The 15,761-nt window shown below is 43.8% G+C and overlaps 1 protein-coding gene across 1 annotated transcript in view; it reads left to right on the top strand.

Moving 5' to 3' along the window:
• LOC137800375 (collagen alpha-1(XX) chain) overlaps window positions 1-15,761 on the top strand; it is a 31,785-nt gene that overhangs the window by 2,461 nt on the left and 13,563 nt on the right. Inside the window, exons 2-17 of the mRNA XM_068597547.1 lie at window positions 386-497; window positions 3,075-3,179; window positions 5,883-6,026; window positions 7,958-8,137; window positions 9,105-9,302; window positions 10,215-10,382; window positions 10,904-11,023; window positions 11,172-11,336; window positions 11,516-11,674; window positions 12,278-12,450; window positions 12,767-12,896; window positions 13,730-13,875; window positions 14,322-14,451; window positions 14,696-14,835; window positions 15,372-15,498; window positions 15,609-15,748. Of these exons, the coding sequence (XP_068453648.1) occupies window positions 395-497; window positions 3,075-3,179; window positions 5,883-6,026; window positions 7,958-8,137; window positions 9,105-9,302; window positions 10,215-10,382; window positions 10,904-11,023; window positions 11,172-11,336; window positions 11,516-11,674; window positions 12,278-12,450; window positions 12,767-12,896; window positions 13,730-13,875; window positions 14,322-14,451; window positions 14,696-14,835; window positions 15,372-15,498; window positions 15,609-15,748 (2,328 nt within the window). The 5' untranslated portion in view covers window positions 386-394. The remainder of the gene's footprint in view (window positions 1-385; window positions 498-3,074; window positions 3,180-5,882; window positions 6,027-7,957; window positions 8,138-9,104; window positions 9,303-10,214; window positions 10,383-10,903; window positions 11,024-11,171; window positions 11,337-11,515; window positions 11,675-12,277; window positions 12,451-12,766; window positions 12,897-13,729; window positions 13,876-14,321; window positions 14,452-14,695; window positions 14,836-15,371; window positions 15,499-15,608; window positions 15,749-15,761) is intronic.

Below are 15,761 nucleotides of genomic sequence, written 5' to 3' on the forward strand. Positions count from 1 at the left end.
GTAACTGGCATGAAACCATTTTAAAACAGAAATACACAATGTTAGACAATTTCTAATTTTCTTAGTCAAATAATCGGCTGATTGTTTTCTCTATTAATGGTGTAGTTGATAAAATATAGTGAATAATCCTGCCAGATATTCAGTTAGCTGTCATTGAAAAGAACAAGCAGGAAATTTGGGGGAAAAATATTTTTTAGCAATGTTTTGCTCTAAAGAGTAACTCAATTATCAAAATACATTGTTGCTGTTGTTGATCATTTTCTATCTGTTGAAAGGATTTTCTTTTCAATCAGTATTTGATCTACTCTTGACTACTTTACAATACACAAAAACTGTTTTGAAATGAATATGTATGGGAAATATTAATTGTTTTTCATGTTTTTAGGCTCCACTCATGTCTCCTCACTTCCTTGCTTCATCATCATCATCTTTCTGGCTAATGCTGTGTTTCCTGCTCAGCGTCTCCCTGCTGCTGTCCCCAGGTGTCCATGGTCAAGGTAGACTGCCTTTCATGACCAAATGTGTAACCGTATATTACTCCTAACAGGTACTCGTACACAGCTAGACAGGATGGTTGGGTTTAGATAAAAATCTCTGTTATTGTAGTTAATGCTAGTTATCTTTTAGCAGCGAGCTACATTTGGCAAATCATTATCTTTGCTGAAGCAGTAGTGCTCACATGAAGCGCCTACTTAAGGCTGTTTTGGACGTCTACGTTGTAGCACTACAATTTATCATTTTTATTATTACATAAAGAAGAAAGGAAGTAACCATAACCTTTGTTTTATGTGTAAGTTCAGGAGACTTACTGCTAGAGATGCTTGCTCGTTAACGTTAGCTCACGTTAGCTGTGCCACAATAAATATCCATTATTTTCCCATAACCAGTGACTTTAGCAAACACAATGTCGTATGCTCTCACAAACTAACTATGATACACTATAAAACTGTATGTTAATGTAGCATTACTTCAGTACTTTACTTTATTCTATTTGGAAGGAGGCAAAAAGCTGGCAATGCTAGCTTGTTAGCTAACACTACAGATATCCATGAATTAAAATGTAAATCACTAAAGCCAGTATCGTCAGAGGTGCCAACTTTTCAAAAAACCTTGACGTGAGATTTTGTCCCCGTCATTACATCTTGCCCAGATACAAAGGATACGTTTTTCGGATTGGCTATTCATCTACCCCATTCCTTTTTTTGATTGGCTCCTTGGATAATTGGATTTTTTTTTGCCATGAGATATTGGTTGTGTGGCGTGAGAGCGTGTGAAAACATGCAAAAGTGTGTGTCACACAACGAAACCGTGAGAGTTGTTAGCTCTGGTATCGCTAGCATAGCTACTCAATCATTTGTATGTTTTTATGTATTGTATCCACATTTGCTATGGTTTATTTTCCCCTCTATAGTTTGTACATGTTTACTATAATGTTTATTATGTTGTATTTAGTAGTTCATCATGCTAGTGCCAGATTTTATTAGCATATTTCAGCACGGAAACTGATACGGTTTAGTAGCTGTTAGCTCGAGGACAACACATTATCTCTGTGACTGGCACATGCTTTGAGCACCATTTGTCATAGACCTCCAGAAAGATGTTTTTTTGGCCTCTAACTTTGTGTCAAACCGTTTCCTCTTTGTCACAGTACACCGCGGACACTGTTCTGTCTGCTGACTTCCGACAGCAGCAGAATTGAGCATTTTACTCTTCTTTGTGAAAGCCACTCGGCAGCCACACATGGTGATTTTAGGTCGACTATCCTTCTGACTAGACGAGCAGTCATCGATGAGTTTGTGCAGACTTGAGCTACACGTTTAAGGGAACTTTGCAGACAACAGTAAGAGAGATTCAATGTAAGGTTACAAAAATGGCGACCCAATGTTCAAAGATCGACTGCAAAGAGTTCATTTAGACATTACCAAACTGATACACAAACTATACTACTTGGCAACTGAAACTTATTTCATTATCATATTGTAATGTGATCAATGGCACATATTTTGTTAATACGTTGAATAGCTAATGTACTCATTTCCATATATTACAGTGCTTTGCAATCACTTTGACTGGCTTATTGAAATTAGCAGTTTCTATATTTACTCACTGGTTTCTTTATACTACATGTCGTAAAAGAAACACTTCAAAGGCCGCATTATGTTTGTGCTGAGCTAAAGACGGCGATGGCCACAACCAGCTGCTCTCTTCCTACTTATCAGTGAGTACAAAACAGCCCCTCTATTCGTCTGCATATCTGCCCGCCTGTGTGGAAAGGTTGTTGTTATTAGTGGGTCTGTAAGACCTTGACCTCAGTCTCTCTAAATCCCCGTCAGACCCCATGTGATCTGCTGCCAAGCCCCCAAGAGGATGAGGACCCTCTAGAGGCCCCTGCCCCCAATACACACACACACACACACACACACGCAAATACACACACAGCTATACACAAACACACATACATGCTAGTCAGAAAATAATCTGAATGCTGAGGGTCATGCGTCCACAGAAGCGACAAAGACAAAGTTATGTGATTCATGCTGTTCTTCATTGCATCCGTTCCCCCCTCTAAAGCCCCCATCTTCCTCTCCATCTATTACTCCGCCACATACTACATACTAAACTCTGACACACTGTAACTCTGTGCTGTCCCTCTGACATGACCTTTGATCCTCCAGTCTCCAACCAACGTCCTGTTCCTGTTTCTATACCAGACTGGAGGACAGGGCATGCTTTGATGGATGAAGGGGCAGCTGGAGAGAGGGATGGATGGATGGAGACATGAAAGACACTGCTTGTTGGGAAGCCCCTGCTGGAAATTATGTAAATCAGTCGAAACAAGAGACGGATTTGATTTATGGCGAAGGAAGTGAGAGAGGCTAGGTCTTCTTGGAGAGGAGTGAAGAAAGCTTCACAGCTTGTTTCTTTGATCTTTAAAGGCCGACAACTGTCATGCTGTCCACTTTCTCTTGACCCACATCCCCGACTAGACAACACGCACGCACACAGACGCGCATACATTACGAAACCTGAATTTCTCTTTTTGTTTTCTTCCTTTTGTCTATGTGAACTTCAAGGACGCCTTAAGTTGACGGTCTTGTCTGAGGACAGACTGCAGATGAAATGGAAGGAGGCTGATGGACCTGTTCAAGGCTACAAGGTCCGCGTGAAACCCATCTCAGGTGAGACTTTCCTCTCCGTGTTGAAGTTAATACTATTTGGCTCAGGTTCCTTAATTCTATTGAAGATACATGTTCATGCTACAACATGGAGTCATGTTTCAGACAACAGTGCGCCCCCATCTTTGTGACAATCCTTTCCTGTTTGAACATGACAACTGTGTACTGGCCCTCAGAGCCCTGACCTCATCTCCATCCAACCAAACCAGTGCACAACTTCAATAAAGGTGGATTCATTTCCCTGCAAGCTGGCAAGCTTCAGGCATGCACAGGCGCATTAATGCTCAATGCATTGTTCGTTGTATTGTTGCCTCACATTACAAAATGTACTGAGGCAACAATACAATGGGTGTAACCTATAGACTGTAGGTCTAACAATGCAGAGGAGGAATGGTAAATAACCGTAAATGCATAACTTATATAAATGGACTACTTTATTTGTATTTGTACAAGAAGTCAAGTATTACAAAGAAACAAAGGTTGAATATCCTGTAACAACATGGTGACGGCTGTAATCCAAGATGGCAACGGCGACATCGTCGAACTTGAGGCCTGAAAACGACAGTTCACACACCAATTAGTGACGTTACGATGACTGTGTCCACTTCCTATATTGGAAGAAAATAAATGATCATATTGAAAAAGGATCTATCCCTAACCCTACAGAAGAATTAATTGTGTAAATCATCAACGCATTTTCTTTTTCTTGTACTTAGAGACGGATATCATAAAACGGATCGGCCAAAATCCATCTGCATTCTGATGATACATGTTTTATATCAGCACAGTCTCTTGAACCAGCATTTAACCGTGGTGAGGAAGGGCCTTTCCTCTCCCTGTAATCCCGGCTGCCATGAATGTGTCAGCCCTCTCGCTTCACAGCTGACGGTTTGGATAAGAACGCAGCTCTCTCTCTCCGCACCTCCTCCTCCGCATCTGTGATTCTTCCTGCCCTTCAACTTCGTCTGTAACATTGTTTTCCTCTTTCACCCTATCTGCCATTCCACACAGGGCAGCTAAGTCCAGGCATGCCTAAAAGAGAGGGAGTGAGGGGGGCTTGAAAGATGAATTCAGTCTAACATGAGACTGGAGGTGTTGGATCTGCAGGGGAATGAAACGGTGGTTTTGATGAGATAAGATGGGAGGCGGTACGGTCCTGAAAAATGCATTCAGAGTATTTCAGTGGCAGGTTTATTGTCTCGACAGTGTAAAATATTACCTTCAGCATTTCTGCAGCATGATGTTGGAACATTTGGACTATTTTTGTTTACTTATTTGTTGCGTACATTTTGTAACTTATACTCTTGGGGGAGGGAGAAGCGGATCTGACCCAAACGTCCGAGGCCAGCAGAGAGAAGAGCAGAGGGATGAAAATCTGTATTTTCATTCCTCAGTAGTGTTGAGTGTAGCGTTTGAGAAGAAAATATTCTATTGCAATTAAATGATGTTTACTTTTACAATAGTAAGAATGAAATAGAGACACCATTTGAATATAGAGTATCTGTACTGTAGTTTTTAAATTGTATGTCATAAAACATTTAGAAATTTAGGGAACATAATTAGAAACATTATTTATATGTAAAGTGAGTTAAAAAACTCACTTTACATAAATAATGTTAAATAATAACAAAATAATGACTTTTTTGACAGTGTGTCATATATGTGTGTATTGCACACATGTAACACAACTTTTCTAGTAAGGGAAAAAGTGTGATTATCTTTGCACATAATAGGATGATTATTGTGGGCCTATATCTTGGTGTAATTATGACTGACTACATGTGCACACGTGTGAACATTGGTGTGCCAATGTTCGGAGAGTACCGATGTCAACGGGCGATATTCCTGCTGAATAAAGGGGGGCTTCTGTCATTTTAGAAAAAATAAACTCCTCCGTCATTGTGCATGGGACACTGTGGCAAATCCGGTCACAGTGTTAAACGATCTTTATTACAATTAACATGGGACCAGCCAGCCTCTCTCCACTGCCTTATTTGACTCAGTTGAAGTATTTCATTTTGCTGACGGTAGCACAGGGGTTGGGTTAGTCACACAGTCGGATGAATCAGCATTTGGGAGGGAGGTGTCTGATCTTGTAAGATGGCGCAGCGCTGATAGCATTCAGCTCGAGAATGGAGAGATGTTTAAAGCCTTCAGTAGAGGGAAAATGTAGGAAACTACTTCTTGAAATCGCCGGAAAACCAGTAAATGTGAAATAATCGGATATTGGTGATAACGGGGACGATCTGTTAAACCTATTTCTATATTTATAAACACATTTAATGATGGAATTTTAATACATTCGTAAAGCTTGCACTTGAATTGTATTTCCTGATTTTAAAAAAATGGTATGTAACGTTCCAATCGAATGGAAAGAAAACTATTTAAATCCCTTTTGCAACCGTACAACACTCAATTATTCTGTTTCACTGAGGAATACCCAGAGTAAAGACGTCAGTTTGAGTTTCTTTTTGTGTGTCTATTCGGTGTGTATTCTGTTTTATGCATGTGAGGGTTTTATTAACATGCTGTCTTGTCTGTTCTGTAGCAATGACAATAAAATTAAATGAGCTCAACTCCAAACTAAAATACAGACTCTTCTTCTGCTTACTCTGAATACTTTTGCGACAGAAAAAAAAGCCCAAAGGTTTCCCTTCAGACTCAACCTCATTTCCTTTCTCTACCCAAAATGCTTGTCTGTTCCAGAGGTGCCACAGCCCGAGCTCATGCTGACCACCACGCGGGGCCGGGCCACGGTCGCAGGACTGGACTCCAGTCAGGAATACGCCCTCCAGGTCCTCGTGCTCAACGGGACGACCGAGAAACTTCTCGCAAAGCGGCGATTCACCAGTAAGAAACACGGCAAGAAGGAAGGGAGGAGCTAGGGATGTTGGAAGGGAGGGGAAAGAGGTTAAGGCTGCAGGGAGGTGACCTTCAAGAGGTTATTGAGGTCAAGGCCAGTGTTATTATCAAGATGAAGCATTGTAGGGGAACGGGAACCAAATCCAATTTTATTGGACACATTCAATTCAATTCAGTTTGCTTTTTCTAATGCCATATTTGGAACAATAGAGATAGAAAAGAGAGATCATGCAGTAAAAATAAAGGGAAAGGTAAATGCTGTTGACTCAGTTGTTGACTGTGAGATAACTTTGGCAGCACAGCAAAGTCCCTGTGGTGCATTTTTGACATTCTTCCACAGTCTTGGAGTGTGAAGTGGTTCCCTCAATTCTCCACCCCATCAGACCAAGTACAAACACACACACGCGCGCACACACTCCCACACACAGTGAGCGGGTATAAATACAACTCTGGCTGGATTACAGGCTGAAAGTGGGCTTCGTTTGAAGTCGCTGTGTATACTTACTTGAGTTCAGCGTGTTCGTGGGTTGTAAATCTGCCCAGCAACACTTGCTCCTCTGGGTCTCACAAAGGCAACATACCGGCATAATAACACAGTCAGTCATGGCCTTCAACCCACAACGCTCGACTGTTTGTGGGACGAGGCGCTCTCAGAGAGGAGAGTTTACCCGTCGTTTCTGAATCGAGACCGGGGGGGATGGTTTGGTGAAGCGTCACCTGTGTTTGGAGGATAAAGGTCTGTGTGGGAATTGTATCTATTGTCTATTGTGGATGGAAGCCCGTGGTTGCTCGTGAAGCGGCTGCAGAATGATAGTAGGTTACTGTGTCGGGTCAGGCGTGTCCAGGCAGGACTGAAAAGCATGTTAATTTGGAAGTTTGCAACACCGGCTGTCTTTCTGGAATGATGGCAGTCTGGGAATTCCTACCTGATGCGTCGCATTTCCTATTTGCTTGAACGCCCTCCGGGCCCAGTACTTATTTCCTCCCTCTGAGATGTCACCCTTGATTTGCTGTGTTTGACCTTGTCTGGTAACTCCAGGCAAGGATTTGGCACCAGGATCGAGTGAGGTAGTTGAAGCCAGAGGGAAAGAATAACATACCAAACCTTGTTACCTCGCTGATCTGAAACGTAGCCGCGGGCCACAGGTATGACAGTAGATTGGGAAATTCTTAGTGGACGAACACTCGTGTCATTTTGTCGACCAATCGAAAAGCCACAAAAAGCACCACTTCAAATGTTGTTTACTGTGCTCAGACGTTTTTTGGAAGTAAGTCATCAAGCACGACAAAAGCATTAAAAAAATCAACAAAAGAAATGACAAAGACTAAAAGAACCAATTAGTCAAAGACAGCAACCTATCGATCACAATAAACCCGTCCTAAAGCATTCCCCTCTTTCATTGTCTGTTTGACTCTAATTGGATCATAATTTAATCTATTGCGCAATCATCAGGTCAACATTTCCATTTGTCTTTGGTTCACTAATAAAAATAAGCCTGTTAGCATGTTGATGTTAGCATGTAGCTAGCATTTTACCATGGTACTTGTGCACTCGCTTCAGGCCTTATTGTGTGATGCAGAGCGTAGTGTCATTTTAAATGCAGTGGAAGCAGTTTGTAGCTACGTAAGCTGTATCTATAAAAGAGTTGGTGTTTGTTTGATCTTGTCATAGCTTCAGTTCAAGTCCTGGCACGTGCAGTACAGCCTTGTTGTAAACCTCGACTTAATGTCATAACAGATGCAGAATGATAGTTTTTCTCTGCGGAGTTCTTATTAGATGGAGAAGGTGTTTCATATTTCCAGTATATTGGTTTTCTGTATAAACAAAATAAGTTTTGACCCTCACATTTCCTGCAGTCATGTTATTGACTTTTTCATAAATGAATATGAATAACTCATGTGTGATCCCCCCTTGACAGTGGAGGGTCTGCGGGAGGAGGAAACGATACGCAGCGGCAGTCGGGAGCAGAAGAAGAAGACGCTGCCGGGCGGGTCAGGGTCAGGAGACCTGGACGATGTGACGGAGGCTCTGTCTGGCGTGCCGACGGTTCTGTATCCAGACCCCACCACCACCTCCACAACCACCACTACTACCACAGGTAATGACATGTATCTGAGGAGATAACGCTGCGTGGCACTTAGGAACCTTCCCTGCAAAGCCAGTTGGTGATTGAGGACGCACCTTGCAGTTGATATTGTACCGTGTGCTCATTAGCACGAGGGACAAAAGCCCTTTTCACTCTGTGAGGTCTTGAACATTAGTCGTAAAAGATGTAAAATGATAAAGATAACATTTGTTTTGGCAGTTTCACACTTGAAAGGATGAAGGCACTTTTGCAAATGACATGGCAGTACGAAACGTAAACCGTACTTTGGTGGATTTTAGTCAACTCTAAAACAAAACACTGACAATTTGGAAGATCTCATGGAGATAATGAGAAGCAATATGAAACTACATTTTAATCCTAGCCCTCCTCAAAAATAATTGTGGTTTGAATTGGAATCAAACTTTATTATGAAGCTCGTTAACACGATATTAAGTCAATTTACTGTTGATTACTTCCAGAGCCCAAAGAGATGTTTCTCTCCAGGTTTTCCTGTTTGACCATTAGGATAGGATCGGCTGTTCCAGATAATAATCTCCCAACTGTTTTAGTCTGTTTGGTATAGTTCATAAAAGCAGAGCTTGATCTCTTCCACGGCCTCTGTCATTATCACGCTATTTGACCGGAAATGTTGACAAACTACACACACAAGCAAGCTTGTGCACACGAGTACAGTAAGTACAGTATACTGTATGTAAACATACAGACACCAAAGCACTTTGAGACAAATACACCCACAATAATGACAGCCCAGGAACAGTGGGTGTAACACAGGAAACAAAACCAGGAAGAAGACGGACGGTGAGCCTGGGGCATTGGGAGCAGTTCTTAACATTTCATCGATCGGGCAAAGAAAAAGATGCCACTGCCTAAAATGTAACACTTTCAGCCTGAACTGGCCCCCTACACAGTCTCTGCTTATCTAACCCCCACCCACCCATCCCTGTGCTCGTTCCTCCAGAGCCCCCAGCAATAGAAACCCCCTCTCAGCCCCCTGGCGAGGCCCAAGAGAAAACCACCAAAGAGAAGAGGAAGAGGAAGAAGGACAAGGAACGAGATCGCTCTAAAGGGGAGAATAAGGAGGAGCAGGGCACAACGCAGGGCAAGGCAGCCGAGGAGAAACCACGGAAGACACCCTTCCCGACCCAACCGGTGACAGGTGACGTCTGCTCCCTAGTGTCAGGGAACGGGACACAAAATTGACATTTGTTATTTTAATCAACCGAAACACAGTGGTACCGAGCTCCCTTTTCAGCAGAGTGTTAAGCAAGGTACCGTCGAGAGCGTCTGGCCACCATCTTTCGCTCCCTTATGAGTTCAGGAGTGAGGGGCTTCAGAGCAGCGTTTGAAATGGGATGTTTTCACAAGGCAGGGACATGTAAAGGAAAGAATAATGACAGGCTGTTCCCGTTCGGCTGCAGGGCACGTGTGTCCTCACACAATGGTGTGCATGCAAACTCATCCATTTTCCACGGATATGCCATGTCGACACACGTACACATGGTATTTACGCCTACATTTTAACACCTACACCTACCTTTTGCCTGCCCATAAGCATAACGCCATCTGTTTCCTGATTTAGAACTATGCATTCACCCTCGCAGCAAACAGATGAGGGACAAATGAAGGGAAGAAACACTATAAAGCAATATAGGTAGGGTACAAGCCGGTACGGCTGTGTTGTAAATTATCGCAGTAACGCTGCAGGGACAAAATGTGCTCCTCGCCCGCTGTTCATTTAAATAATAAGAGACGACTTCCGCCGCGTCCACGTACGGTACACGCTCTACAGCCATCTGCTGTACTGTCCCTGTCCTATCTATCCATTAGCATGCCGTGAGCCCAATACTGAAATGTTCCTGAATGGAGTTTTTGTGTGAGTAGTGAACATCCCTAGCGGTGCCCGGGAGGGTATCCCAGTAATTTACTGAAAACTATGTGTGAGTGGGGTCGTAAGTAAAGCTTCTGTCCTCCACGGGCCTCAACAACAGCTGTCGTGGCTCTCCGGCTCAAGTCTCTGGAACCTCTGATCAGTTCAAGACTTTTTGCTTTGTGCTTCCTTTTCGTCAAGGTGTGTCTACAAGGAAACCATTCGAGTGTGACAGCGGTGCCGCGGCGGACATCATGTTGTTGGTGGACGGCTCCTGGAGCATCGGGCGCACCAACTTCAGACGGGTCCGAGACTTCTTGGAGGGCCTGATGACACCCTTCCACATCGGGCCCGACCACATTCAGATCGGTGAGGATCAGTGTGTGTGTTCATGGAGGTCAGTGTTTCAGAGGTGCAGATAGTCTGAGGGGTTAACTGTAAGTGACGACAGGGATGATGTGCAAGTGTTGTTTTTTTGTAACCGCAATTATAATGGATTTTATATTGTTTAGCTACTGGTGAGTCACGTGGCTGCTCACGTGCACTCACGCACACACCGTCATTCACAGCTTTAACAGCAATACATTTCAGCATTTACGCCACATTTTCAATCAGAGGACATTCTCTCGTCTCAATACATTTCTGGTTGTGGTTATATACATTGTAATGGAGCGTAACAAACAATCTGCATTGTTTGCTTGTAAATCCATTCTCATTTTGCTCCACTAGGAAGCTGATTTAATACAATCACGTCACAGCCCACCAAAGGTTTTCAGATACTGTCTGCCAGCTTTTGTTTTTTTAAACAGCTTTGCAGTAGCAACAAAATAATGAAGACAAAAACATTTTCGAATGGCAAGAACGTGTTAAATGCTGTGTATGTGTCCCAGGTCTGACCCAGTACAGCGGAGACCCCCGCACGGAGTGGCAGCTCAACAACTTCACTACCAAAGACCAGCTGTTGGAGGCAGTGAGGAATTTCAGATACAAGGGAGGAAACACATTTACAGGTAAACGCGCATCACCTGCGATACGGTTAGCGTTCGATCCCCAGCATCTGTTTTTGGATGATGTGCACACGTTGCATATCGATACGTTCACAGTAGAGCACATGTCACCGCAGGTCTGTCAGGTTGTAACCATGCGTCCGTCTCCCAGGCCAGGCGCTGCTCCACGTCATGGAGGAGAACATGAAAACCAAGGCGGGCGCGAGGTCGGACACACCCTTTTTCCTCGTCTTGTTGACTGACGGGAAATCTCAGGATGACGCCATTGCTGCGGCAAACCGGCTGAAGAGTGCCGGCGTGGAGATCATCGCTGTAGGTGAGACTGACAACAAGAGAGGGAGAGGCTTAGAGATGCGAAACTTCTAGTTTGTCATTTATTTCCTGCATTTCTGTGCTCTGTGGGACTGTAGTGCAATCATAGTCTGATACAAGGCCTGTTATGTTCATGTTGACTGCAATGTGGGTGGAACTAGTTTACAACTGTGTGTTGTTCAGGTGTAAAGAATGCCGATGAGGCCGAGTTGAGACAAGTGGCGTCGGAGCCGGTGGATCTGAACGTCTACAACGTCAACGACTTCCCTCTGCTCAGCAAACTGGTGGCACGACTGGTTCACATCCTGTGTGGGAAGATCAAGGACCGTGGCATCTCAAAACGTAACCTCTTCATCAGTCTAGAGGACTGCCTCTCTGTCTTCTCTTTAGATACACAAACTTAGGCTGTGTCTGGACTCACTCACAACTCACTACAGAGAGAATTCAATATTTTGTAGTCCTGTCCGAAGACACGGTGAGATTTATCATACCTACAAAGTAGTCCGATGGTCACAAACCGGGCAAAATATACCATCATGCATTGTGCTGCAAGAGAACGTACAAGGGTGGAGAGAGAAGCACTATTGACACAATTCTCTGAGTTGCGGTGCGAAACATTATTTATTTAATGTGAGCAGAGCATCACAACCCAAACAACCACAAAGTACTTTGTATTTATTAGTTAGTATTTTCCCAACTATTAAAAGCACTAAATACAATAGCTTAAAATATATATTCATTACAAGAGAGCATTGCAGTATTTTTTTGTGTGTGTTTTTTTGCATATGATCTCTCTATATCGTCATCTACACAGAACTCCCTGGGTCGTGTGTAGACAGTACGAAATGAGTAACTGATTTGGGACTCAGCCTTAGATTTATTTTCATGGCCGGCATTACGTTTTTCAAACCATAAATATCGTGTTCCTCGTTGCTGCGTCTCCAGGAATGGAGCCCGGGCCCACGGCTGACCCTGCCCTCTCCTACCCCAGTCCCACCGACCTCCGCTTCTCTGAACTGGGCTCCAGAGAAGTCCAGCTTCACTGGACCAATCCCGCAAAGCCAGTCCAACAGCACAGAGTCGTCTACCACAGCGCCGAGGGTCAGAGTCCACAGGAGGTGCGAACTCGTGAATTATTCTGGTTTTGAAGCACTAGCACAGTTATGTACACAGAGTAAGACCGCCACCGTGAAGACAGGCAGATTGCAGCTGGCTCTACATTTACATTTTTCAATTGCATCACAAAACTGTCAGAGAGGGAAAAAAGGGACAAAACACAAAGTGCTATTTGCGAAAAAAAGGTGTGGTCCTGTGTGGAAGGGGAATACAAACTCATATAAAAAGCAATGCATGTTTTTACAGAATATTAAAATGTCAAATTGCAACTGTTTCGTGCTCGTTTGCATCTTTGTGCAATGGATGCTTTGTTACTAGGTGGTTTTGGCCGGCTCAGAGTCCACTGTGCTGCTGGAAGGCCTCTCCTCTCAGACGCTGTACCACGTGTCCATCTTCCCCGTGTACGCAGACAACGTCGGCCTGGCGCTCAGAGGAACTGTCACGACATGTAAGACTGACATCACTGCTGAATATCACATGTGTCTGTTCATCGCTCACGCATGTCAAGGTCAAGCTCACTGTGACCTCATGTCCGTCCATCCGTTGTGTTTATTTCTCGCGGGCGCATATCTCAGGAGGGTATTTCTTCCAATTTGCCACCTGGGTTTGTTTTGTGAGGTAGAGGATAAAATTATGAAGTGATGACATTTTATATGGACTTTAATGTAAACTGCAACTTGAGTAGTGTCAGTTTTTTATTTTCTTTTGGCATAGTTGGTTACTAAATTCAGTAAAAACATCTGCTGAGAGGAATGTGTTTGAGACGCAGGTCAGCCGGCCTGCAGTATTCAGTCTTTATGAGCCCTGTTTTAATCAAGCCCTGAATCACTGTGATACTAATATATATATATATATATATATATATATATATATATATATATATATATATATATATATATATATATATATATATGCTATTTTTTCAGGTTCATACTTGTATTCAGAGTTTTCTACTAGAACATGTTGACATGCTTTTTTTCCTCATCCCGCCTGTCTGAATGTCTTTGTCTGAAAATGCTCTGTCTTTTTAAGACTCCCTCCTGAAATTTCACCTTAGCAAAGGGGAGTCAAGCTGTGAGAGGAGATTCTCAGATGGGTAGGCCGTATATTCAAATGAGCCTAGCCTGCATGTGACATAGCAATCTGAATCACATGTTTTCTTATACAGACCGCACACAAAAGAACTGACTGGGTCGCCTTTTTTTAAAACTATTTGTGGGTTGAAAGGCACGACTACAAACCAGCTCTGACATCCCTCTCCTCCCCTCATCTCTCACTCAGTGCCCCTGGCCATGCCTACCAACCTGGAGGTGACTCCTTCCTCTTACAGCACCCTGAGGGTGAGCTGGGGCTGGGTGCCCGGTGCAACACAGTACATGATCCTGTACTCAGCACTCAACCACGGGGAGCCTGATGACGCCAAGGAGGTGACACGTGGATCTCTCTTTCTCTGTCTGTGTGTGTTTGTGTGTGTGCACGCGTGCGCGTGTAACGGAAACTACCACTTAGCACCATATTAGAGATAGACTCGTATTACCTGTCTCTAAGAAACAAGAACATCATTCTTTTTGAAAATTAAGTCAAATAGTTTGCATCGCTATACACCTTATAACTATAATATATATGTATATATATATATTTGTAATCTTATCTATGCTACATACTAATATATGTATAAGTATTTCACTACAATTCCTCTTTCCTCACATCACGTTCACGTCTTGGAGGAAAACAAAGAGCCAGCATCATCCGAAATGTAGATCGCCGCGTTCTGTTTATTCCTCCCTCCTTGATGCTGTGTTACTCGACGTGATTAATATACACAGTCAGAACTGGTACCAGACGTTTGTGTTTTGTTCCTGTGTGGCTGCAGGAGAAATTCAGTGGCGACCAGACGGCAGTGGATCTGGCAGGCTTACTGCCGGCAACAGACTACTCCGTCACTCTTTACGCTCTGTATGATGAGGATCCCAGCGACCCCGTCACGGCTGTGGCCACCACATGTGAGACATTCTCCACTTTACTCTTCACATCTTCTTCTTCATCTCTCTTCTTTTTTTTAATCTCTGTCATCTATTCCCTACAGATCTTCAATTATCTCTACTATAAAACCTTTCTCGCGCTGTAACTTCTGAACGGCGATGTTACAAAATAAATCACTTCGTTACGCTGACTGATCATTTGTCTTTCATTGCCTTTATCTCCTTCTTCTCCGCTCCCTTTTTTATTTCCCCCCACCCTCTTCAGTGCATCTCCCATCGCCTGCGAGCGTTCAGTTCCCGATGGTCACCCACAGCATGCTGAGGGTGAGCTGGGTGCCCGGAGCCGTGGACGTCCCCGGCCACAGAATCATCTACAGCACCAACCACGGCAGTGACGTCAAGCAGGTAAACACACCGGTGTCAAATGGCAAGTCTTCTGTTTCCAAAAGCATCTCCGGAACTGAGAACGTGTTTGTGTTTTATAAGAGAGACATAGAAAGTACAAACAAAGAAAGTAGCGCTGCAGAGGTTGTCTCAGTGAGTTCAGTACTGCTGAAGATGAGTTTACATGCAGATGTGCTTCAAAACATTTAACGGCTGGCGAGGTCGGTGTTTCGAAAAAGCTTTGTTTGCACTGTTAATGAGATTCATGGCATTTTTTGAATTCAATCTTAGAACCCGCCAGTTGTCATCTGACAATGATTTAGTCTTTTATCAGCTAAAGATTGAACTTCTAAATGAGTGTAAGCTGAGCACTTTCAAACCATGTGGTCTTCATTCCATTTGTTGCAAATCTGTATACGACGACCTGAAAGTCTCGACCTGAATATCCACTGACTACACTGGAGCTTAATGCGTTGTCTGACCGACAGCCCATGGGTCCAGAGACCCCTGCGGCCACACGGTCCCACTCAGTCATTTAATATGAAACCTCTTCCCAGGTGGAGGTAGCGGGACTGAACTCTGTGGTGGTGCAGAACCTCTCTTCACTCTCCAGATATCTGGTTTCAGTCCAGTCTCACTACCCACTCGGCCTGTCCGCAGCGCTCACCAGTAACGTCACCACACGTAAGACACACACTCACGCACACACATTGTATTGAATGTGAGTGAAAACATTTACAATCAGGCTAAAGTCTCTTTTTTCCCTTTCTTGACCCATTCTCCTTCTCTCCTAGTGAAGGTGCCTTCCCCATCAGACTTCAGGGTGACTAATTTCTCAGGCAGTGACATCACTGTGCGCTGGGAGGCGGCCGCCGATGACGTCGTCTCTTACCTCATCAAGTGGATCTCCCTCAGTGGAGGAGACCTGAGACAGGTGGGGACGGATG

Source organism: Clinocottus analis, unplaced genomic scaffold, assembly GCF_023055335.1.
Source record: "Clinocottus analis isolate CAN_PGR_092001 unplaced genomic scaffold, fCliAna1.0.p SCAF_4, whole genome shotgun sequence".
Classification (NCBI taxonomy): Eukaryota; Metazoa; Chordata; class Actinopteri; order Perciformes; family Cottidae; genus Clinocottus; species Clinocottus analis.